Source organism: Sarcophilus harrisii, chromosome 2 (genome assembly GCF_902635505.1).
Source record: "Sarcophilus harrisii chromosome 2, mSarHar1.11, whole genome shotgun sequence".
NCBI lineage: Eukaryota > Metazoa > Chordata > Mammalia > Dasyuromorphia > Dasyuridae > Sarcophilus > Sarcophilus harrisii.
The window spans coordinates 605908080-605933063 of record NC_045427.1 but is presented as its reverse complement, the minus strand read 5'-3'; the positions used below and the strand labels follow the sequence as shown (position 1 = coordinate 605933063).

General features: G+C 41.7%; 1 protein-coding gene and 1 pseudogene across 1 annotated transcript in view; both read right to left on the bottom strand.

Annotated features, from left to right (window-relative positions):
• Positions 1-24984, bottom strand: part of ZCCHC24 (zinc finger CCHC-type containing 24) — a 139207-nt gene that overhangs the window by 108892 nt on the left and 5331 nt on the right. Inside the window, exon 2 of the mRNA XM_031956393.1 lies at positions 13713-13913. Within this exon, the coding sequence (XP_031812253.1) occupies positions 13713-13913 (201 nt within the window). The remainder of the gene's footprint in view (positions 1-13712; positions 13914-24984) is intronic.
• Positions 17536-18285, bottom strand: LOC100925639 (annotated as a pseudogene).

Genomic DNA, 24984 nt, shown 5'->3' with positions numbered 1-24984 from the left:
CCAAGCTAAACATGTCCACTTCCTTCAATAGAGCTTCATGTGGCTCAGACGCAAGGTCCTTCATTCACTTGTTGCTTACCTGAAAGCCATTCCCCTCTTAGTCCAAAATTGAATGAGATTCATTGGTTTCCAAAATCCACTACACACTCATACTGAAATTGCAATCCAATGAAAATCTCAGAGTGTTCTTAGGACAACTGTTGTCTCTCCATGCCTCCCCATCTGATACGTGAAGCTGACTTTCTGTATCCAAGAGAAAAACTTCACACTTAATCCTACTGCATTTCATAAAATTCCACCTAATTGTTCTCTAATCTGTCATGATCTTTTAGATCTGTCGTTGACTGTGTTAGCTATCTCATGCAGCTTTGTGTCATTGCAAAATGTGATGATCATGCTATCTATGGTTTTATTCAAATCATTGATGAAAAATTTTGGCACAAGGTCAAGCACAGATCCCTGGGATACTCTACTGGAGACTTCCTGCCATACTGATGAGTCGTTAACAACTAATCTTTAATCCTGTCCAATCAGTCAGTTCTGAATAGAGAGGACACCCAATCCATAACTCTCCATCTTTTTCACAAAAACAGTATGAGATACTTGATTAAAAACTTTGTTAAAATTTAGCACTCTCTTCAAAGCATTCTCCTCATCTATTAGCTTAGCAATCCTGTCTAATAAGGTTAATCTAAAATAATCCATTATTGTTAAAGCCATGCTGGTTCTTTTCAATTATCACTTCCCTTTTTTGACATTCACCTACCGTTGCATTACTAATCCATTCCAGAATTCTTCCAGTAATCAGTCAACTTATTGACATAGTTTGTAAATTCTTCTCCTCCTCCTCCTTCTATCTGGACAACATCTGATTCTGAGCTTATGGTACCTTTCCTGTTTTCATCTTTCAAATATCACTGATGATAGTTCAGCAATCTTATCTGCTAGTTCTTTCAGGATCAGGAGATAATTCACTCAGGCACAGTGAATGACTATTTGGAGCAATTGGGTATTCTTTTGCTGTTTTCTTATTAGTTCAAGTATCTTCTCTGTGCTAGTTTTTATTCTGTCATGGCCAGTGTAAAGATCTCTTAAATAACCCCAGACTCTAGATTGCTGTAAAAGTTTCACTAGGACACTAATTTCTGTTTCCTTATCTCTTAGACCCTATTTTCTTAACAAAATTGTAAAGACAGAATGGGTTGTATTTGGCATCCCATATTTCCCTTTCTACACTCCTCTTCCTTTTCTATACACCATCATCAACAAGAAGCCTGATTTAGAGGGAGGAGAAAAGAAGAAAGGCGGCAGAGAGTGATTCTGTACTAAGAGATTTGTTTAGAATGGAGATAGAAAATAAAGGTTGTTTTTGCCAAGCAGAAAAATAAACATATCCCTTTGTAGCTGTCTGTTTTTTTTTTCTCTCTCTCTTCTATGTATCTGTCCTTCACCTCTCTCTGATTTTGTTTCTCTGTCTCTGTCTTTCTTTCTCTCTCTGTCTCTGTCTCTCTTTCTCTTTCCTCTTTCTCTCCTACTGGGGCTCTGTCTCTCTCCTTTTCCTGCTCTCCATTTTTCAAATGGAAGAAGGTTTAGACTTGATCTCTTTGGTCTCAGAGGGCAGAACCAGGAAGTTGCAGAGATCCCACCATCTAGAGATGCCCTAAAGTTGAATGCCTTTGAAGATAGTGGGCTCCCTTCTCACAAGAAGTCTTCAAACAAGTTTTGGATGATCACTTACAGGAGAGATTCCTTCTCAGGCAGGAAGGGAACTAATAAAACTGATATTACTTCCAACTCTAAAAATTTTTCACTCCTTTACAATGTATCAGATCACCATCTGACCATCTGAATATATGTTCTAAGTCTGTGCAGTATATATGAAATATACATTAAAATATACCTAAAGTGGGAGAAGTGCCTAGAAGTAAACAGGATGCACAATGTCAGCATTACTTGGAGAGTCAGTTGATATGTAAATGTGATGGTATGCCCACCCCTCTAACTCTCCTGCATGTTTCCATTACAATCCCTCTTCCTAGAATGTGCTACAGCATTCAGAAAAAAAGAAGCAATTGCTAAAGTGGATTTAGAGTCCTAATTCTGTCACTTGTTAACTGAGCAAAACCCTGACTTTCTTCAAGCCTCATTTTTCTTATCTATAAAGGGATTGAACTCACTGATATTTAAGGTCTCTTTCAGTTTTTCTGAGTCTTTATGATAACAGTATGCCCTCAGTTACTGTAGCTTGAACAAAGCATATAGAGCCCCCCTGGGAAGTATAGGAAGTAGAATAAGAAGTAGCATTTTTTTTTTTGCTTCACAAAATGAAACAGGGGCAAGCAGCCCCCAAAATGACCTAAAACCAACTTTTTAAAAACAAAATTCAGTTAGTTTTTTTTTTTTTTTTTGAGGGAATGGAGAGGGAAAAAGGCAAATTTTCCAAGATCCAGTAAGGATGCTATGCCACAGGGATGGGAGGAGGGAATTCATCCTGCAGTGTGCTTACCAAAACAAAGAAGTATCAACCCTCTGAAAGCTTCCTATCTAATTATTCTTGCTAATCAGATAGTAACCCCTATTATTTCTATGCCATTGAAGGAGTATAAGTGTTGTCAGTACCCCTAAATTCAGTGCCTTGCAGCAACATCCCACTCACCTTGCCCTCATTATAACTGTTTGGAAGGTACAGTTAACATGGAGAACTGGGATTTCAAACTCCTCTCTTCAACATCATTCTACATTCCCTTCTGTCCCAGTCTGGGAAATTAACTTTTTTCCCATGGACTATTCCAGCTTTGGCTCCTGCTTATTTTCTTGTTGTCTTCTGCCACTGACATGGGCTCCACCTGTGGTTTTTCAGGAGCAGGGTAATGACATCTTATTGATTTCACTGAACACCTGGGTGCACCCCCTCCCTGAAAAGCCAAAGCTGACTTCAGACAGAGAGACAACATTGGAGGGCACACTACCACGTTTCTGACAGCTAGAGTAGATTCAGCAAGATGATGCTAGCTGTAGGGGACAGGGGAAAGTGCCAAGGAAGAACAGCTATGGTAACAGCTGTCCCAGGAATTCCAGTTTCACCCAAATCATTAAGTCTCCTGAAGGAAGGAACAGGCAACACAAGTGAACCAGGCAGCTTCCCCCTGGTAAAAGTGTTATTGTAGGACTTCTCCTTGGACCTTCTGATACCGGAACTAGTAGGCCATGTTAGCTGGTGAACTAAATGTCATTTCTGACTAAAAGCAACACCACTGATGCCTTATAAGGAAACTACAGAGTGTATCTGAAAATCCACCACCATTAAAAGTTAATATTTTTTCAGTTTTACTAGTATTACAATTCATGAGTATAATACACAAACCATTTCCAGGGCAGAGTCGGGCTCGCTAATGGAATGAAACCACCCTTTGACTAATTTCATGAAAAATTGAAGGATTCTAACCTGTAGAAGCATGACTGAATGAAGAGAACTGGGTCCCCTTGGGGAAGTTAATCTATCGAAGCATCTAGCTTAAGTGACACTTCTGCTCCTACCCTAGGAGAAGCAAGACCTGCTACTCCAGCACTCCAGCTATATATAGCCTACTATGTTCATAATAGAAGAACTGATGAAGGGTAGCAGGACCAAACCCTAAAAGATACTTAGGAATGTTAGTATTCTTGGGATACTTGTTCTTAGAGTATAGGTCAATTGGCCCACCTGAGGTCTCTAGGGAAAAAGTAGTAAAAGGGCATCCCATGGCCTCAGATCCTTTCTTCATGCACAAACCAGCCAGAAAGCCATTCTTGCCTGTAAAGTGGATGGTCCTTAATAGCCAAAGACTTCCACCCCCAGCCCCATTGCATTTTGCCATTGTAGTCCTAGTAATCTGGAGGCTGCTCAGGGTCCCATGGGCCTCTTGCCATTTCTCAGATTTTAACCAAGCACCATAAAAGGAAGGCTTCAGTTCATTTTGGCCTATATTGATTGAGGTTGAAACAACAGTTGAACATTCCTAATGTCTGATCTGATGAGACACAAGCCCCTTCCCCTATGAATACAAGTAGGAAATGATGGCTCCAGACCTCCCTAGCTCCCTTCTGTTCTTACTGGTGCTCAGAATTGTATGGTTGAGATGTCACAATAAACTAGAAAGATTGTATTTGGGGCAGAGAACACTGTCACCAATCCAGCCATCCCAGAAGACTTTCAGACCTGTTCAGACCTTAGAGTCAAGCCTTACTCAGAGCCCCCAACTAGCACCAGGAATTTCCAAGAGGGAATCTTGGGACCAGGAACACCCATCCTACCAGAGTACCTATGTGCAATCAATTGGTCAAGCTCTGGATCATAGTACCAGGAATCACAGAGTTAGGAGACCATAGATTTAGAGCTAGAAATGAAATTACAGAAATCATCTAATTCAAAACTGAGACACAGAGGGGTTATGACTTGTCCAAGACGAAACAGATAGCAAATTTAAGTAGATTCAAACACAGGTCATACCTTTCAGATTGTCCCCTCTATGATAGTTTACAAGTATAAATAATTTTTTTAAGGACATTGCTTGGACAATTCAATGCACTCCATCCTGGCAAATGAAACTAGTTCATCAGAATATAATTTAAGTTGACATAGGGAGCACCACCTATTGGACAAGATTGGAAAATGACAATTCAGCAAGTTTGAGTTCTTGGATTATATGTTGGGGAAATGGGAATGTCAGGATGGAACTTTCAGTATGAAATTAGACATATGCTGTCAGAACTGACAAATTGGTTGTTTTTTGCTTAATTGATTTTCTTTTTTTTTATTCTTTGTCAAAAGAGATGGGGCCTCTGTGGGAATGATGGCAGTGATGGATATATTCTGAAATGAAGATGATATTAAAACAAAATAAAAATAAGATTTTTTTAAAGTATGAGATCCTTAAAAGGTGGGTACAATTTTAACCAGGAGAGTTATATTGCCAGAAAATATAAAAGGGGTTTGTGGGATACTATTTAATGTAAGCTTTCTGTGAACTTCTAAAGTCTTCTAAGTGTAGACAGAGTGCTGGGCTTGAAGTTAGGGAGACCTGAGTTTGAATAAACTTACTAGCTAGATAATGGTCCTTTCAGCTCTTTTTCATGATTCTTTGCTCTTCTAATGGCTTTCCACAACAAATGAATCCCATGTTCCTCCTCTACTTAAACCTACAAAAAAAATTTTGAGCTTATACTAGTTCATATGGTTCTTCAAGCCCTTTGCAACCTGGCCCTAAACCACCCTCCCATCCTTTTGAACATTCCTCCCCTCCATGCACACTGTAGGGAGGGAACAAGCTTCTACTAAACACCCATTATGTGCCAGGTACTATATTAAGCACTTTACAAATATCTCATTTTATCCTCACAACAATCTTTGTGAGATGGGTGCTATTATTATCCCATTTTACATGTGAGGAAATTGAGGCAAACAGAAGTTAAATAACTTGCCCAGCTAGTAAGTATCTAAGGTCAGATTTGAGAGCCAGTGCTCTACGCACTGCCACACCTAGCTATCTCTAAACCAAAACGAACTTCCTCTTTTTTTTTAATCTGTACTTAGAGTAGTTGGAGTCAGTGCTAGTGGTCTTACAATCCATGCTGCAGGCCCCTGATGCTCATGTTTGCCAAGCTACAAGCAACCTAGAGACCCCAAGGGTCCTGGTAAGTAAGAGACATCTAGAAGCTGAACAACAAAATTATTGGTCCCTTTCCAGTTACCTAGGTTCAAAGCCCTCTGGAACTCCCTGTTTCAATGCAGATGTTTCACTGATCCCTGCTCTGGAAGGTCTAGGGAGACATACTCACCCTGAACCATGATGGTTGCAACCCATTCTGGGAAGGAAAAAATTTGAAATCCTTGCCACAATAGATTCCTCACAGAAATCCAACCAAACCCAGTACTTGATTGACTGGGAAAGATAAGACCCAGAGAATTTTGCTTAAGGAAGCCATATACAGCACCCAGGCCCCCAATCTAGTTCAAGTATTTCACCTACATGAACTTCATCCAAATAACCCAGGAATGATACTGGAGAAAAAAAGGGAATTACATATCAACACCAATCAGTTATTTAAGCATCTACTGTAAACTAAGTACTATATAAGTGCTAGACATACAAGGAAAGGTCAGAAATAGTCCCTGCCCTTGGAGAGTTTATAATCTAATGGATATATAGCCCATGCAGCAACAAAAGACATAGGCAGACATAATTTTGAAATGTGTTTGCCTTTCCTGAAACTTACCTAAGTGAGCATTCTCTGTTATGATTTGGGCATAAACCCTATTAAATCCTTTCCTGATCTCTGTAGTTTCTTTCTGAGCATTTCTCATCTTTAGGATTTCAGCATATTTATCCTGCTTTGATTCCAAGAAAGTTGCTCAGAGTTACAATAAGATTCTCCATCTTCCTTTACTCAGGATCCAGAAACTTCCTAGAGAGAGACCTACACATATTCAAACACCTAAGAGCTGGTGATACCTGAGAACATAAAGTCCTGAAGGAGAAACACAGACCTAGATCCTGAAGACAGAAATTCTTTTGGGACTCTAGCAGATGCAGAATTCCAAGAAACAGACATAAAAAGCCTTCAGAGTTAGTGGGGTGAGGGAAGGGGATAGAGTAAATGTGCCAGATTCTCCCTGTTCTGTCTGCTTTCCCTTCCTACCTCATCCCCCTCCCTCTTATTCCCCAAGCCATCTCTTTCCCCCACCCTTTCTCACACTCCCCCCACCCCTCCCAATCCAATAGTCCTGGAACTATTTACATGCCTAATTCTAAAGTTTTAGCTGTTCTAGGAATCTCTCTCTGGGTTTTTTTCCCCCCTTCTTCTTTTGCAATCTCCAAGAAACTTGATCTGCCAGATGGGTGGGAGAGATTATTGTTTTGTGTCTGACATCTGGATTTCATTAGTGGCCTCAAGCATGCTGAATCAGGAATGGTTGCTTCCCTCGGGACAAGGGGGACTTTAAACTCTTGGAGTGACCCGGGACCTTCTTGTAAGACTCTCTTCTAACTCCCCCTCACCCCAACATACATACATGCATATGCTCACACATAAGTGTGTAATACAGGTGTGCATGGGGGGAGGGTGAAGGAGGCAGTATACTTCTAACCCCCAATGGATGCCTCCCTGGAAAGAGTAAACAAGCTCTGAAAGATGGCTGGCCAAGGAGGGGGGAGGCGAGCAGGCGGGGCTGCTGGGCCAGAGACTCCCCTCCCCCTTCCTTGCTCAGGGAGTTTGGGCATCCTGCCATCTGGCTGCTGCTGTCCCGCCCAACTGAGGACTTGGCTGGGGATGGGGGTGGAGGGTGGAAGGAGAACATTGGCAGAGGGATATGGGGTCTGGGTAAGAATTACGAACATCCCACCCCCTGCACCCCAATTCTGGGCCTTGGATTCTATCAGGAACAAAATAACAAGATAGGAATTAAGGAAGTGGTTGAAGGAAAAACTTTGGATTGAGGATAAAGAGACCCCAGTTTTAGGGCATACTCTGCCAGTAACTAGTTGTACCATCTTTGTTGTCATTTAACTTTATGAGTTTAAATATCCTCAAATTGGTAATACTTAGAATTGCCCTGAATCCCTTAATAGGATCTGCTCAAAGTCACACAGGAAATGCATCTATAACAGTCTAACAATAAGAAACCTGCCCTCTAGACCAAGTCATCTCTTTCCTTCAAAAAAGTGGAATAGTAGTGCTCCAGAGCCTGTTCCCGGGTCACGGTTACCTCCTGCAAAAATTGAAAATTATAATTTACCCAGAGTAAGGCAACTGTCAGACTCTGCTTCCCATCCCTTCCTGTCTACACTGAGCTACCCAGACAGAACCATCCAGCCCCACAAATCCAAGGGCCCAGTCCCTGGGGAGAAGCACAGTGGGATAAGTCTTGATGTAGCAGGGGACACAACAGCATCCTGCAAAGACCAAGAGGAGGGAGGAAACACTGTATCTCTGATCCCTCAGCCCTTTGGTGTGCATTCAAATAAATATTTTTCTATTAGGATGTCTCTCCAGTTTCAAAGAATTCTTTCTCTGAAATCATCCTTCTCACAATATAGTCCTTGCCCCCTTGTCCATCCCAGAATCACGAGCAAAGCAAGTATGACGTGGAGCTTTAAGGGTTCCCCCCCCACACCCTCGATATGCTTTTTTTTTAAGTACAATATCTTCCATAGGTATCACAATTTGGAAAACTTGGTCTGACAAAGAACTATTTTTTAATACATATCCATGAAATCAGGGAACTTGCTTAAGCTTTTATCCTAGTGTACATGTGGTGTTTGTAGCTTAAAATAGCTCTATCAGCCATTCCCCACCATTCTACTCTTCCACAAGCATATTTCATGTGACTTCCATAGTCAATGCATACCTGGCTATGGGTGGAACATAAAATGGGATAGAAAACCATGTGTCTTCTCGAACAATCACAATATTCAGTCTGCCATGAACAGTCTTGTGTGATCTCTGTGTTTTTATTGTAATGTTTGCTGACTACATCATTCAGGTCCTGCTTCCTGAATAACTGGGATTCACAGGACATCTCTACAACTTCTGGGGACAACTAGACCAGAATATCTGAAATCAGGCCTGCCTTAAAAAGCCCATTAGACATTATCACTGTATCCATAGGGAATATGTTGTGAATTCAGGGACAATAGCTGCAGTGTCCACATCAAGCTGCCTCTGCTGAGAGTTAGTGCTGAACCCTATCCCCTCAAGCCACTCCCCAAGGGCTCTTGAGTCTGCTTACCCTGAGTTTTCTCTTCATGTACACACCCATGGTCTCTCTCTCTCTCACACACACACACACACACACGCACACACACACACACCTATTTAATGTCAAAGATCCTCATACTCATGTACATAAGCACACTCTCATAGGTCTGGTAGTCTGTGAGGACAGCTTGTTCAGAGCAAAATGCTCCAGCTGTGGTTACCAAGGCCCCTGTTCCCTCTGTATACTGAAGCTGTCTAAGTTACAGGCTGCCCAGCCAAACATTAGGAAGAGCCAGCTGTTCACAGGTTGAGCAAGATTCTCAAATGCAGATGTCGGAGAAAGAGCCTTTGATGTCTCAAGACTCCCAGGCAGCTTCCATTTGAAATGAGGTTATAAAAAACCAAGCCACCCCCATAATCCTGCTATACCCCTAGACAGTTGCCACCCTGAAATGCAACAAGGGCACAACAGCTGTGTAAAAATGAAGGCAACTGCTCTTTGTAAGATCAACACCAGTTAAATCCTCTTCTGTGATACAGTAAATTCATTCAGGAATTCTGATAGCATGCATGCACAGGTTTGTCTAGTCTAGGGTGCCCCCCCCCGACACACACACACACAGTATACTAGTGTGTAGGTCCCTAAAAGGCACCCTAGGCTGGGAGTTTTTGCATATCCTCACTCCATTACTATTTGGGTTACATCTGCCCACAGCGTGTTTTGCTGGGTTTTTTAAGTGCATGGGGATGCATTTATGAAGCTTCCAATCAAAGTCCAAACCCTGGCTATTGCTGGTATATAGTCACTCTAAGTAATATATTCACTCTTTGAAAGAAATATAGGGGAGATTTTGATTATTCACTGGGGCTTAGAATGGTCTCTTCCATACTCACCAAGTGCTAAAAAGCAACCAGAGTCAGTAGAACCATTGCAAATTCTGGCTGCTTCTTCAGAGGTCTCACTTTAGCTGAGACTCCTTGGTCCCTTCTGACAGTAATTAGAGTTTAGCCAGATCTGATCTTTACATTGCAGTGTGTCCAGTCAGCAGTAACCCCTTGCAAGACTATAAAGCTTTGTCTTTAGCACCCTCCCACCCCGACTTTCAATGCCTTCTTACACCCACCTCAGATACCCAATACCCTTTGGCTGCTTAGGACCATTTGTCTGTTTCCAACAATAAGCCAGTTTTCCCCAGTCAATGCTTGCTGCTCTGAACCCCACTCTGCTCTATCTTCTCTTCACTCATAAAACTGGAAAGAAGTCAATAAACTAATTCACACTGATGTATTAATGTCTGATAAAGGCACAACCATATTATCCCAACTAGGGAAATTTGTATTTTCACAGGGATTCTCTAATGATACAATACCCTGCAATCAGAAGAGGCTCAATAAGTATTTGAAATTGTGAGGGGGTTGGAGTAGAGTATCTTTAGACACCACATCTTGGAGAGGGAGACTCCCCAACAACTGTTAACAATTGTTTGTTGAATGAAAATATTTAGTGTACACTATGTGCCAAGAGAATTCTGCTAAGTGTTGAGAGGAAATACAAAGGTTTAAATAAGATGCTTTCCTTGTCCTTCTATAGAAATACTTGTAACAAATAACTATAATACAATGTGAAACATGATGAGTGAAAAGAAGAGAGACAAAGCACCATTAGTTCTGAGGAAGAAGATGACGTATCAGTTAAGGTCTCATGTAGCAGGAGACATGTGACCTAGGCTTGATTTCATTAAGTGAGAAGAAAGGCACAAGTGGCCTAAAGACTTGGACATAATCAGGAGGACCTGAGTTCAGGTCTTGCCTCTGACACATCCTAGTTGGGAGATCTTGGGCAAGTCATGCAGTCAGATTGATCCAGGAAACTCTCTAAGGACAGTATATTGCAAAGTAAATGTTGATCTGCATTTTGGGGGGTTAGTTTCTTTACTGATAGTTCTTTCCATGTATGGATTCCCTCCAGAATTGTTTTGACAGTCAAATGAGATGATGAAAGTATACCCCTTTGCAAACCTTAAAACTCTATTCAAAAAAACCCAATACAATACGATTCAAATACTATGACATCACAGATCTAGGCTCAAAAGAGGAAAACTAGGTAAATAACGGAAGGAAAGGATATTTCGGATGTAGGGATTATTGGCCACAAAACCAGGGGAGCTTAGAACACCTACAGAATGCCACAAATAATCAATAGCAAACAGGAAGGCAGGGGAGGGCTCTGAACAAAGAAGTGACATGAGCTAGTCTGTGAATGAGGAAGAGGAAATCTAATAGCACTGTGAAGAATAGATTGAAGTGGGAAAAACTAAAGGTAGGAAGACCAAGGAGCACCCACAAATGTAAGAACACCATGTTGACAATTGTCTATCCCACCTAAGGCATTGTCCCAGTTAGGGATGCTCACTCAGAAACCACCTATCATCAGCACTAGTCCAGGTACATCTAACATGGAGACAGTAAGTGGTAGAGTAAGGAGTCCACCCTATCCACTAATGCTATGGGGTTTCTGAAGCAGGGATGGGTACTTTGTATCTCCCTGTCTTTTCCTTCCACTGCATCGGTATCAGCAGGAGAGTTCAAGAAAATATGGTTGAGTCCTCTAGGATTCCTAACTGCATCTTCATATTGGTTGACCACCTGGCTATGGAACAACAACAGCTTGATGCTGATGGGTAGCATAGTCAACTGGCCATATCTCTGGTGAAAAGGAAAGAGGTGAGGCAATATTACCATTCTGGACAGATAGCTGTCAAAAACCTGGGCTGTCACTTCCTCACCTGCCTACCCCCTCTCCTGGACCAGTTTTCTCATCTGTAAAATGAAATAGAGGATCTAGATGATGTCAAACTTCTCTTTCAGTTCTAATAATCTGAGAATAATCTGAGTCTGATTCTCACTAATTCCCCTCACCGCTGAAATTCTGCATAGAAAATGATGTATGTTTAAATACTTTATATTATTTCTGTCCTATCTTGCAATGTCCAGTAATTATTTTGGTTATCTAGGACTTATCTCCTCTGATAGACTGCCAGCTCCTTAAAAGGCAGGAGCTATGTCTTTTGTTTCTATATTCTCCAATGTGTTTAGCTAAAAGCTTGTCCTAGAGTTAATAAAAACCAAATAAATCATTGTTTATGTTCTCTTTCCCTCCTAATAAGAGAAAAAGAAAGTAGAAATTAAGCAGCCCCATAGCCACATGAGAAATGGGCATGGAAATCACCACTGAAAGTTTTGTACATGATTAATGTTTGCTGAATTGAATTGACTTAGCTATTCATTTTAATTAATAATTATTGATTAATATTAATATTAATTCATTGTTACACTTGTGCTAATAATAGAGGTCTGTAGTCTCTGAGCTACATGGTTTAATACAAAGGAGAGGAATTCAGCAGTTGCTGCTACTGATCCCCCTACCCCAAAAATAGATAATCCACTTGTGGATAACTGGGAGTTGATTAGATCTTTGGGAACAGATGTTCTTTACCCACCTCTTCCATCACTGACTTATTAATTCCTGGTGGATGAGAACTCTGCTTCTCAGCTGCCTCTCACAATGGGTCATGGGCCATGTAAAGTCAAGGTCTCTCTGAGAGCTTGTTAAGTAGGACAGGGTTTCTCAGAGGGGCTGATCCATAGCTGGAGCCAGGGGTAAGAGATAAAAAGGGAAACAATTCCCGGACCAACTCTTAGAACGAAGTGATCTTGATACCTATGGACCTAGTCAAGAAGTCTACTGAGATGGGCTGTGCAAAAAGTGACAAAATGACCTCTATCTGGTGTTGGACATGAAGCCTCCATGTTCAGCTCCAGGATCCAGTATTAAAAGCAAAGACCCTTTTGTTTCCTGCTATTCTATTTAATTTGCAACTGAACAAAAGAGACTCAGTCTGTTGTGGAACTGAGGATAGAGGATAGTGAATTTAATAGTGAATTTAATTCCACAGTATTTCTGAGACTCCCAAGCATCCTCTTGCTTCTTTCCTTTTTTGTTCCACAATAGAAAGACACTTTCCTATTCCCAGGAAGCCCTCTTTCCTTTGCTGCATAGAAGGCAAGCCTCCCTGGCTTCCAGCCCAGCTCTTTCCCTAGAGTTCCAAGCTTCCTGGGCCTTGGGGACCCTCTGATTTGCTCAAGATTATCCAAGAAAAGAGGAGCTGCAGGACAGAAGAAGCAGGGAGGTGAGGCAGCTAAGGTATAAGGGGAACACCACAACCAAGCACATCTGGATTCCTGGCACCCGCCCCACATTCCTTCCTTGTGACTGAGAAGAGGCGGGGGCCTTGGGAGAGTGGTGAGGAGTCTTTGCCAGCTTCCCCTCCCACCAGGGTCTGGACCCCCTGGCCAGGCCAAATGGAAACCTGAGCCAACAGGAAACCTGGCCATGGATCTTTCGGGGGGAAAGGGGAAAAAAGGAGGCCAGGGAAGGCTTTGGAAAATTTCCCCCCATCACCTTTCTTCTAGGTTCAGGGAACTTCGAATTGCAGTCTCAAGTCTTCCAACTGGGACAAATTTGCTAGTAGGGGCCCCTTTTTGGCTTTCCTTCATGGCCAGACACTGGGACCAGGAATCTCAGGATTCAAACTCAAACTTCTCCCCAAACTGTTGCAGCAGAAAACTTGCCAATTCAATATCAAATTGGAAGTGAGGCATACAATTGTCTTTACACCAACCTCTAACACACCTGACAATTTCTCTCTTAAAAAAAGATAGGAAGGCAGTAAAGATGAATTAGGGAAAGGAAAGGAAGAAAAAAAGAGGGAGGAAAGGAGAGAAAAAAGACAGATATCAGAGAAAAGCAGAAAGCCATTGGACACTCATTTTTGGAAGCAAGCAATGTTCAAGCAGATATCTCTTTTCCCCCACAGTAAGTGGTAAATTTTTCCAATAACTTAGAGACTAGAAAAGCCAGAATCCTCATCAGATGTTGGGAATCCCCCAGAGTGAACAGGCAGCCTGGTTCTTACCTGAGGGCAATCTTTGATGTAGTGCCCCTTGTTGAAGCAGAGGTGGCAAAGGTAATTGGGGGGTGGCCTCTTGCTGGGCTTGCGGGCCTCCGAGGAGAGAGACAAGTCAGAGAAGTGCTCGGTGAGGGAGCTGAGCCCATCCACGATGTTGTTGAGAGAGCCATAGGGAGATGCACTCTTGTACAGGCTGCTGCTGAGGGCCTGCAGGGAGAAAAGTTTAGAGGTTCATAGAATTTAGTGTTAGATGGGATCTTAGAGACCATCTAGTCTAATCAACTTACTTTATAGATAAGGAAACTCAGACCCAGAGAAGGAAGAAGCTGGTCCCCAGCCAAAAAATATCAAAATTAGAAGATGAGATATGGAAGATGGCCCCAAAATGGCAGCAAGGCTTGAGATCACAGGAACTTCCATTTTCACCTCTTCACACTAGGCTCAATAATTTAATTGCTGGCTGTGAGACAAAAGACCTAGAAGGGTCCTCAGATGATGCTCCCCACACACCTCATTGTTATTACAGTCCTGACTTTATTTGTTCCCAGGTCAAACCCATCATCAGACCACTGATCCCTACCCCTGCTTCCTGTGAGACTGAGGTGGTAATAGTCCCTTGATGTCCAGCTGAGTTGACTCATTCGTGGTCCACTGTGAGAGATTAGTTAGTATTAATGAACCAAAGTCTAGTAAAGATATCCAGGGCCCACCCCCAATCTGTAACCCCCAACTCTCTTCTCCCAGAGTCCCCAGGATGGGTGAGCCCAGCCTCTGTCCAAATCCCTACCAAAGCAGTGACTCTGTCTGTCTGGATGAGGGAAACCAGACGTCTCCCTTCAGCAGGGGTTCAGAGGCAGGGTAGCCTGGCCCCCTAGCCTGATGTATACATGGTCTATTTTTAGTCATCACCAGCTCAGAGCTTTGTTAGACAAGAATTTGACAGGCAACAGTAGGATAGGCAGGACCATTTGGAGGTGGGAGCCACAGCTCAGGGATGACCCACTTTGGAGATTGGCTGCTATTCTCATTTTACCCCAGGAAAGCTGGTATCCCTCTGGGTGAGAGTTGGGAGGAAGAGAAGACCATGTCAGAAACAGACCTCAGAACAAATTATTTCCTAGTCCCATTTGGGCCACTTATTAATTCTATGCAACGGTCATACAGAGGGTGGGATACCACAGTCTCTGTCCCCAGAAAAGTTTTCAGGTCAAAGCTTAATGCCCTATTCTGCCTGCAGCCATGAAGAAGGTGGTGATGATAGGTAATTTCTCAGACGGAGGCTTCTCAAACACTGAAAAGGGAATTCTTCCCCAGTTCCTTGGCTGAGAGCTTCATCTCCAAGCCACTCCATTCTGCATTAAATGCAGCTAGTAGGGGCCCCTTTTGGGCCCCTCCAGAACTGAACCCCTAAAGCAGCTGTTCATCCTATCAAACCACAAAACTAAGCTCCTGTGATAGAAAACAGGAATCTCTGAGCTGCTGACCTGTGGCCTCAAAGGAGTCTGTAGAAGTGATAAGGGGACAAATGGCATCATCCCAACCCACCCTTCCATGATTTGGATTTCACTACCAGTCACCTGCAAAGAAATCCAGGCAGCTAGCATTTGCCAAGTTCATTTTTTTCCTTTTCATTTCAGCCAAAACTTCAGAGATCTTTGAAAAAACAACAAAGACAAAGAACACCAGGCTGAGAACCAAAAGACTTGGATGCTGCTTCTATTGCTAACTGACTATGTGATCTTGGGCAAAGAGCTGCCTTCTATTGGTCTCATTTCCATGAAATAGAAATAATAATCTCTGCCCAGACATTTTCATCTCAGGGAAGTGGCCAAATGATATACTGGAAATGATAAAGCCATGGAACGTAAATGACCTACTGAGACTCTAAAACTGATATTTAGCTCCTCTAAGATTGGCCTGTGGTTCTGACACCAAGGAGTTGATCCAAACAAGAATCTCAAACCTTCAAATTGTGGCCTTTATCTCCATGGCAAGTAAACGCAATTTCAGAAATAATGGCATCTCCTTTTCTCACCTTATTTTTTTAAATAGGGATTTAAGAGATGCTATAGAGATCAGTAATATTCTGCCAGAAAAAATATTAACGGATGAGGAAACCTACTAATTAATTCTTAGCAAACTTCTCCCCAATCTGGTGGCCACTTTCAGCTTTCCCCTGCCTTGCCACAGACAACTACTTCTATCAGGAGAACCAAGCATTCCATTTTCCCCATAATACTCATTGCAACTATCTTGGCATTTATGTGGGATTTTCCCTAGTCCTGCAGGAAAATTTAGCGGGACTGATTCAATTCTGGCCTGGTAAAGAAGTGTTAGTCCAAATATTTCATTTCTCCTCCCCAACTCCTCCACCAACTTCAATTACATCAACTTCTGCTCTAACCATTAAGGCATACTGCCATTTCCCTGAGCCCCGTTGACCTCTTTCCAAAGCCTCCATAAAAGCTTGGAGACCTTAGGGGAGGAACAGCAATGTTTCCTCTCTCAAACCTACCCAGAGGCTGCTCAGCTCCTGGAGTATGTGAGGAGGAGGAAGGAGGAAGGGGGATGGGGAGGAAGGAATTAGAGCTGGACAATTTCTTAGAGATCAAGGTGAATGGATACAAGCACGCCCTTGGACAATTTGGCCATGATTTCCCACAGATTCCCTAGACTTCCTGGGAGGGAAGAGTACTTCCACCCTCCCTCCTGCTGTTGGATCTCTTGGGAAAAAAAATGAGTCTTAGGAGCACTCCTAAAATACAACTTTTTGACCTATCACAAGAGCCTGAGGAAAGCAGGAAGAACCATTCAAGAGAGAGATCAACAACAACAACAAAAATACACTGCCAAATGAGAAGAAAGCTGATTCATTCTAACCCACTGGCTGTTATTCTCAAAGAAATTTTGGACTCTCTGGAAAACCCAACAGTTCTCTCTAAGTCTCATTCCCTTTGGCATCCTCTCTGTCTCAACTCTCTCTTTTTCTGTCTCTGTCTCTCTGTCTGCATCTGTATCTTGTCTGTCTGTCTCTCTCTTTTTTTATCTCTCTCTCTCTTTTTCCTCTCTTTCTTCATCTCTCTCTCTCTTTCTGTGTCTATCTCCCTCCCTTCCCTCTCCTTCAGTCTCTCACCCATAAGATAGAAGACCTACCACAAAAATGCTTCCTAAGACTGATTTGGACCCAAGCCACTGCGAAGGAATCTCAGAGCGAGGGAGAAGGGGGAGAGGGGAAAGGAATCCTCTTGCTCACTCAGCCTTCTCCAAAAAAGATGGGACTGAGATTTCAAAACCAGTCTGATTTTTCTTCCAGTTAAAAGAACAACAAAAAAAGAACAAAATGACAAACAGCCCAAACTCACAGGGATCTATTTTTCCATCCCCTGAATGTCAATGGCAACTACTACTTCTACCATGTTTAGAATTAATGTTGGTGACTTGTCTAGTATTGTTCATTTTTTTATGATCCACTTTACCAAGTGGATTGTAAATTCTTGAAGGACAAGGATTACATAGTGCACATTTTGGTAATTGGCTCATCACCTACCAAAGCATTTAGAACTTACTGGACTTATCACACATCAGATTATCCATTTCTAGGATGCCTTCTCTACTCCCACAAATCCCACAAATCCTATGGCGAGCCTCATGGTCACCTAGGTGATGCCAGAGTGCCAGGATTGCAGTCAGGAAGACCTGAGTTCAAATCTGGCCCTAGACACTTACTAGATATGTGATGCTGAGTAAGTCACTTAACTCTGTTTGCCTCAGTTTCCTCATCTGTAAAGAAAGCAGGAAAAGAAAGTGGCAAACTCTTTGCCAAGAAAACTCCAAACAGTTTCATTAAGAATCAGAAATGACTGAACAACATACAAATTCATTTTATCTAATCATCAGCCCCTCACTGCATTCTTGGTGAGCTCCCTTTTCTTCCCTACTCCATATCTCAAAACTCTGTGACGTCATCTTTGTTTCAGTCTCCAAGAAAAATGTGGCCTTTTTCCATCCCAAGACCAATGCTCTATTTATGCTCTTGATCTCATGGCCTCCTGTTTTCCTCTAGAAGCTTGTCCCTTTTGACCATTCTATCTCATTCTTTCAATTTCACTTTCTCCCTACTACTTCCAAACATATTGAGGTCCTTCTCTATTTTTCTTTCTTGTCTTTTTTTTTTTTGTAGTTTCAGTTTTGTGTAGTTAACACAAAGAGAAATGTGCAAAGATTTTTACTCATTTTCTTCATTCCTCAGGTTAGCATTTGGATTGGTGATTTTGATGGCTAGCTGAGCTGCTCTCAAAACGACTTTCCTGGTTCTTAGAGGAAACAATGTAAGCAATCTCAGCACAGTAAAATTTGTTGCATATCAGGAGCAAACTTCCTGAATCCACTTGGTAACATGTGTTTGGTCTTATTGTTTCCATAAGCAATATTGGACATGAATATCTGGCCCTTGAATTGTCTGTGCACTCTGTTGTCAGTGCCTCTTGGTTTACGCCAGTTTCTCTTGATCTTGATATCTGTTGGGCTGGTGCTGGATAAACTTTTTGGTCCTTTTCTTGATGATATTGGATTTCAGAAGGTGTCAGAAGACAGACATGGTTCCGACAAAGAGACTGTGACCCTTCCATGGGAAGAGTCAAGGGAAAGACAAAAAGCACTTCTCTATTTTTCAAAAGCTTTCACTTCACATTACTGTCCCTTCAAGCTAATAACCTATATCTTTGCTTTGTTGTCTATGTTTTGGCTGTGGCAAACTCTTAGAAAAAGTAATTTTCCTCATTGACCTCATTTGTAAGTCAGTTCTCAACCTTGTGCCATCTAATTTATATCTCAGTAACTGAAATGGCTTCTCAGAAATTACCAATGATCTTTTAAAGGTCTTTTCTTGGTTCTTCTCCTACCTAACCATTCTGTAGCTTCAGAGTATTGACCACTACCCTCCTCCTAGATATTCTTTCTTCCTTTTGTTTACATGGCACTGCCCTCTCCTGGTTCTCCTCCTATCTTTAAAATTACTTCTCTGTTTCCTTTGCTGAATTATTATTCACCTCCTGACCTTTTATATTCTCATGGATTCCCACAGATTCAATTAAAATCTCTATGCATACAACTCTCAAATATGTATCTCTCCTCTGCTGACTATCTATCTGTCATCTATCTATCCAATTATCAATCTTTCTATCCATCCAACTAGCTATCTATTTGTCTGTCTTATCATTTATCTATTCAACCATCTATCTATCCAATTATCTAGCTAGCTAGTCCTCATATATCTCTTGGTCTCCAATCCCATTTCTCCAAATACCTGGTAGACATTTTTACCTTGATACATGTTAGCATCTTCAACTTGTTTTCTTTTTCTAAACCCTTTTCTATCCAGGATTTTTATAAAAGTACTTCTGTAAAGTACTCCAAATGCCTCTGTTATTCTTGTTTATAACAATCAAGTCATCTTAGATACTTACCTCCTGCCCCCCCCCCCCCAACACCATAGGTAACCTTTTACCAAGTCCTACCAATTCTATCTCAACAACATCTCTCAAATCATTTTCTCTTGAAAGGACTATTTCTGCTTCTAGTCTTTTCACCCTCAAATATATCAAAATAATCTTCTGAAGGCATAAGTTTGACCAAGTCACTTCCTGCTTCAAAAATCTATACTGATTTCATCTTGCCACTAGGACTAAGAACAAAGTTTTCAATCTGACATTTAAAACTCTCCACAACCAGACTCCAACCTACCTTTCTAGACTTGGTCCTTTTATGAATGCTATGTTTCAACCAAACTGAACTAATAACTTTTCTCCCAGATGTATCACCTACTTCAAGATTTTTCTGCCATAGATTTTTCTCCATGTCGGGAATTCATTCCACCCTCACCTCCACCTCTCCAGATCCTTATCATTCTTTAAGGATTGACTCAGGATCCACTTCTACCATGAAGCCTTCTTGGATTCTTTCCCGCATTTCCCTACTCCATCTATTATACTCTCTTCCATCCAATTGCCTTGAAATTACTTGTCTATGTATAGTTAGTGTTTTCTTAGAAGAATATAGATTCCTTGAAGCTGGAATGATTTTGTTTTTCTCTTTGTCTTTAGAATCTAGGACAAAGCCTTGGCTATAGTGGACATTCAATAAATATTTTCTGAATTTAATTGAATCATTGCTGCTACTGGGCAATGGTGATTTCTTCAGCAATTTCCACATACATTATCTCATTGGAGTCTCACAATAACCCTACCTGTTAGGCAAAGTGGATTTTATTACTCAACTAACAGATTAAGGAAATGAGATGTAAGTGGGATTTGAACTAAGGCCTCCTCATTTCTGGTCCTTTCTTTGTTCTTTCTATTCCACATTGCCACTCCTTGAAAAATACCAACACAACTGAAGCTGAATGCCTCTCTTACCTTCCAAGATGCAATCAGAGAGGCCAAGAATGGGGCCTAAAAACAGGAACTTTCCAGAGGATCTCCTGGTAATATCTAATCCATCCCCTTTTCATCACCATGTCCTCCAGGAAGAGAAGACATGGAGATGAAGGAGATCATAGGATCACATATTAAGAATCAGAAAGTGCCATAGAATCCATCCAGTTCCACTCTCTCATTTTACATGGCCTCAAAGGAATCTACTGTTAGAAATGACTATGAGAAGTCTTCCATTTTCTTATTGCCAGTGAGATGAAACTCTAATTTGCAAAGAGTCAATATTCACATTAAATTCAATGAACCATACTGATCCCAAGAAGGGAGGTATGAACGAATAATGATGTATATCATGTCCTAGAGATCAGTGTTGTCTTTCTTTTACTTTATTACATAGAAAGGTTCTATTGTAGGGAAGTGATATTGAGAATAATGGTAATATAAAAACCAAGAATCTACAAAACATTCTAGAATAAAGACAGAATCCATGTGCTTGATGAATAGTTCCATCTCACCCCTGTCCATCCAAAGAATCTGAAGTTGCAGACACCCAGTAAATTTCCTAGTAATTCCACATGGTCCCCTAGTAGATAAACTCTCTAGATCTTGGAGTTGAAGTTCAGGCTTTTTGTGTCATTATAAAAAGCCAGTGGAGACCATTCTCTTTCCAGTTCTTACTCAGAGAAGATAAGAGCCTCAAAGATAATGAAGAAGGAGAATGTATATTAGAATTAAGCAGTGATATCCAAATGGACATCCTAAGAGACAGAGGAGGAGAGAAACAAACTAACTCTTTCCAGGGCTTTCTAACTCTTGTCTCCAGCTCTGGGGTGGGAGAGATGTCTTTTCATCTTGAAAACAAGTTCCTTCTTATCCTAGAGGAGTGTCCTCCCATGAATCCACTAATAGGGACAAGGGGAGCCATTCACCCTACAAATTTTTCTCCCCCACAGAGTCTTGTTTTTCTTTCTTTCTGCCTCTAGAAGTCAGGTGAACTCTACCTAGAGGCAATACCTATAGAATCAAGGACTAATAGCCTTTCCTTCACACCCTACTTTTCTGAAAGGGAGAGGGCAGGGCTGAGGAGAGAGCTGGGATCCAGAGAGTGTGCCAGTGAATCTGAGCCTGCCTGGATGTCTCTCTGTTAGAGGAGACAAGATTCAGGAGTGATCTGGAAGAAGAGCATAGTTCTGCAGAGACACTTATGTTCCAATATTCATAGTCTCAGTCAGATTTAGACAAAGATTGCATCTCTCCTGTAGGGAAACAAATTCAAAGTGGACCTGTGATTTGAAAAGTCTGAGCTGGGTTTTAAAGGAAAAGGGTGGACCCTTTGATAAGAAGGAAGGAAGGAAGAGAGGGAGGGAGGGAGAGAAGAAGTCATTGACACCTGACAAACCTGGGGATGTCTCACTTCTCAATTCTAGTTAGAGGAGAGGGACCTGGCCCAGAGACATTGCCTACTCCACCACATAAGAAAAGCTACATAGCAGCTTTCTTTAAGACTGGCTGGCTTTCCCACTGAGAACAGCTGATGATCTCAACCCTAAGCATGGGGATGCCTAGGGGAAAGAACAAGGGAAAGATAGGGAAGGGGAGTGGAGGAGGCAGAAGGAAACTGGGAGTTAGGGGAAAGTAGAGGGAAGATGCCAGGACCAATTGCTTCATCCCATAGTGTAATCTCATCTCCTCTAGCACTTGCCATGTTTACCACTGAAGGGAGCACTCATTGGTACTTATTGACTTCTCCTTTTACCGAGCTGGTTCCTAGAGGTCTATCTGTTTTTCCTACCTAGATTAAAAACTCTTTAGGGCAGGAGGGGTGGTTACCTTCTTTTTATATTTCTGTGGAATAAAAGAAGCAGCAGAAGGACTATATTCCCAAACCTTGTGACTAAAACTTGTACTTTATGTAGTGGGATTTGGTAAGGAAATTACTTCTATGAAAGCACATCAGCATCTGCTCTGCAACTCAGTCTTCGTGAGGTGTCCGGATATGGAGATGTTAAGTGATTTACCTAGGATGGCACAGCTAGTATGTGTTAAATGGGTCCAGACCCAGGTTTTCCTAACTTTGAGACTAGCTCGCTATCTACTATACCCACTACCTTTCTTGCAGTCCTCCTGCAGAGAATCTATCAACCACAGAAAAGTGGAGAAAATAATCGGATAAAAAAAATCTGTCTCATTGCCTGTATGAGCATTTTAATGGGGAAAATGTTAAGGTTCCCACCCCCTCACTGACTTCCTGGCCAAAGAAGGTCCTTGCCAGTCCTGGCTGAATCATGAGTGACTGGGTCAGGAGTGTAAAGCTGCTGGTATCTCTCTTCATCTTGGAGAATCCTTCCCACAGAGAAGCAAACAGAAAACTAGAGACTTTTCCCAGCATTCTCATTAGGCCTAACGTTCTCAATTCCTCTCTTGGTTATCCTTAGGCCTTTATTCTCTTGTTAAAGCCTTGGGCTTCTTGGCAAGAGAAGTATGGGTCAGGTTTAAGAGTAAAGAAACCCGAGGTCTAATTCCAGTACCTCAATTGTGTGACCATGAGCAAATCACCTAATCTCTTGTGCCTCAGTTTCCACATCTGGTAAATTAGGTTAATAATCTCTGCTTTATTTCACAAGGAGGGCTGTAAGAGTTAAATTAGGTTATATGTGGGGCCAGCTAGGTAGTACCACAGTACAAGAGTGCTAGATCTGGAGTCAGGAAAACTGGCCTTGAGTTCAAATCTAACCTCAGATATGTAGTAATTGTGTGACCCTGGATAAGTCACTTAACCCTGTTTGCTTTAATTTCCTCATGAAATGGAGAAAGAAATGGCAACTACTCAATAATCTTTTCCCAAAGAGTCAGTCCCAACTGAAAGTGTATACAAAGGTAGTATGCAAAATACAATTATGTCAATGTAAGGGATCATGATCATTATTAAGTTCTTCTCTTGATCTGCTGCTTCTCCTTCTTTCAATGCCTTTAACAAGTGGCCCAAGGCTCTCTGGCAGCCCCTGGCTCCTTCCCACTGTCCCACTCATCTCCTCGTCCAGCCTCCACCCTCAGTCTGACTCAGACCACGAGGTGTGGTCTGTCCTTTGAGCCCAGCAACCAGCCAAGTCCTGCTGAACTCATGAGATCAGGCAAGGTCACTCTGCCTCAGCCAACACTCTCCCAAAGCCAACATGCTTCATGTAGGATTCACCTCCTCAACTTTCCCAAAGGCAGCTTGGGAGGGCCTCTTATGTACTAACAGAGTTTCCCTGTCTGGGTCACTACGTCTGAATTCTTCAGGACTTCTAATGTTCACACCAAAGGTGGTTTCAGGAAGCAGCCACTCCGGCCCCAAGGACCACACTCATTCCTGCCTGAAGACCAGCCAGTTCACCTGCCCATTTTGTAGATTTTAGTCTATCATTAAGAATAGCAGAGATTTCCTCCCATCATCAGTACTCCATGGTCCAAAAGAAAACCAACCAGTCTCATGGAATCACATAAACTCTGAATTGAAAATTACCTCAGCAACCATCTAGCCCAATTAGAAGGACTCCCCAGTATAACATATCTAACAAGTGACATCTACCCTCTTCTTGAAGACCTCCAAAAAAGAAAAACTTGCTGCCTCCGAAGGAAGCCCATTCTACTCTTGAACAGCTCTAACTATTGGGAAGTTTTTATTAATACAAGCCTAAAATCATTCTCTTTGCACCTTCCACCATTTGTTCCTGGCTCTGCCCTCTAGGACCAAGCAGAACCATCTTATCCTTTTTTCTTATAGCATCCTTCACACAATCACAATAGTATAATCCACTTGTATCTCTTCTCTAAACCTCCTGTTTTCCTTCAAACAGTCTTCTGATGTTATGGATTCAGAATCTTTCATGATCTTGTATGTCCTCCTCTGAAGATATACTAACTTATCAATATTGTTTCAAAATATGATTTCCATAACCAAAGACAATACTCCACTTGTGGTCTTACTGGGGCAGCATGCAAAAGGACCTGTACCTTCTCATTCCTGGAAGCTAAGTCTTCCATATGGTCCAAGATGACCTCAGCTTTTTGGCTGCTAACTCAGAGAAAGCTTGCACACCACTAAAATCCCCAGATTCTTTTTTATATAAACTGCTGCCTCACCCAGCTTCCTTCATGTTATATTCGTGGAGCTAAGAGGAGTCCAAAGATGAGATTTTACATCTATACCTCCTGAACTTAATCTTTTTTTGAGGGACCCCAGTGCTCTAGCCTGGTAAGTCTTTTTGATCTCTTCAGATCTACTTCCCAACAGCCTCATAACTGATTTTAGGTTTATGGGTACATTTACTGTTCACAGTTTCAGAGGAAGCTGGTAGAGTCTGGAGAACTGCTAGATCAAGGGAAGTGACATCAAAGTTTCACTTTTCTTTGCCCTGGGCTGCCTGCATCTGGAATCTGGCATTCAATTTGGGGGCTAATTGTAGGAGAGACATTGCCAAAGCAGAGTCCAAACAAGGGTGACTGAGATTGGGCTGGAAAGGGAGAAAAAACTGGGGTAAAGGTAAATTTATTTTTTAATTTCCTCATCTGTAAAGTGGGGAAGAGTAGATATGAACTAGATCAGCAACGTCAAACTCAAATAGAAACAGATCTCTGTGGAGCACATTTTTTACTTAGAAAACTACATATTAACATTATCTATGTTGTATTGTGTTTCCATTTATTTTGTTAAACATGTACCAACTACATTTTAATCTACTTTGGGCTTTAGTCTACTAGCATATCTCGGAACCAGGTGACTTCTATTATCTCTTCAAGCTTTAAATTTATCATCCTAAGTAAGCATGTGACAGATCGTAGGTTAATATATGGAAGAACTTTGT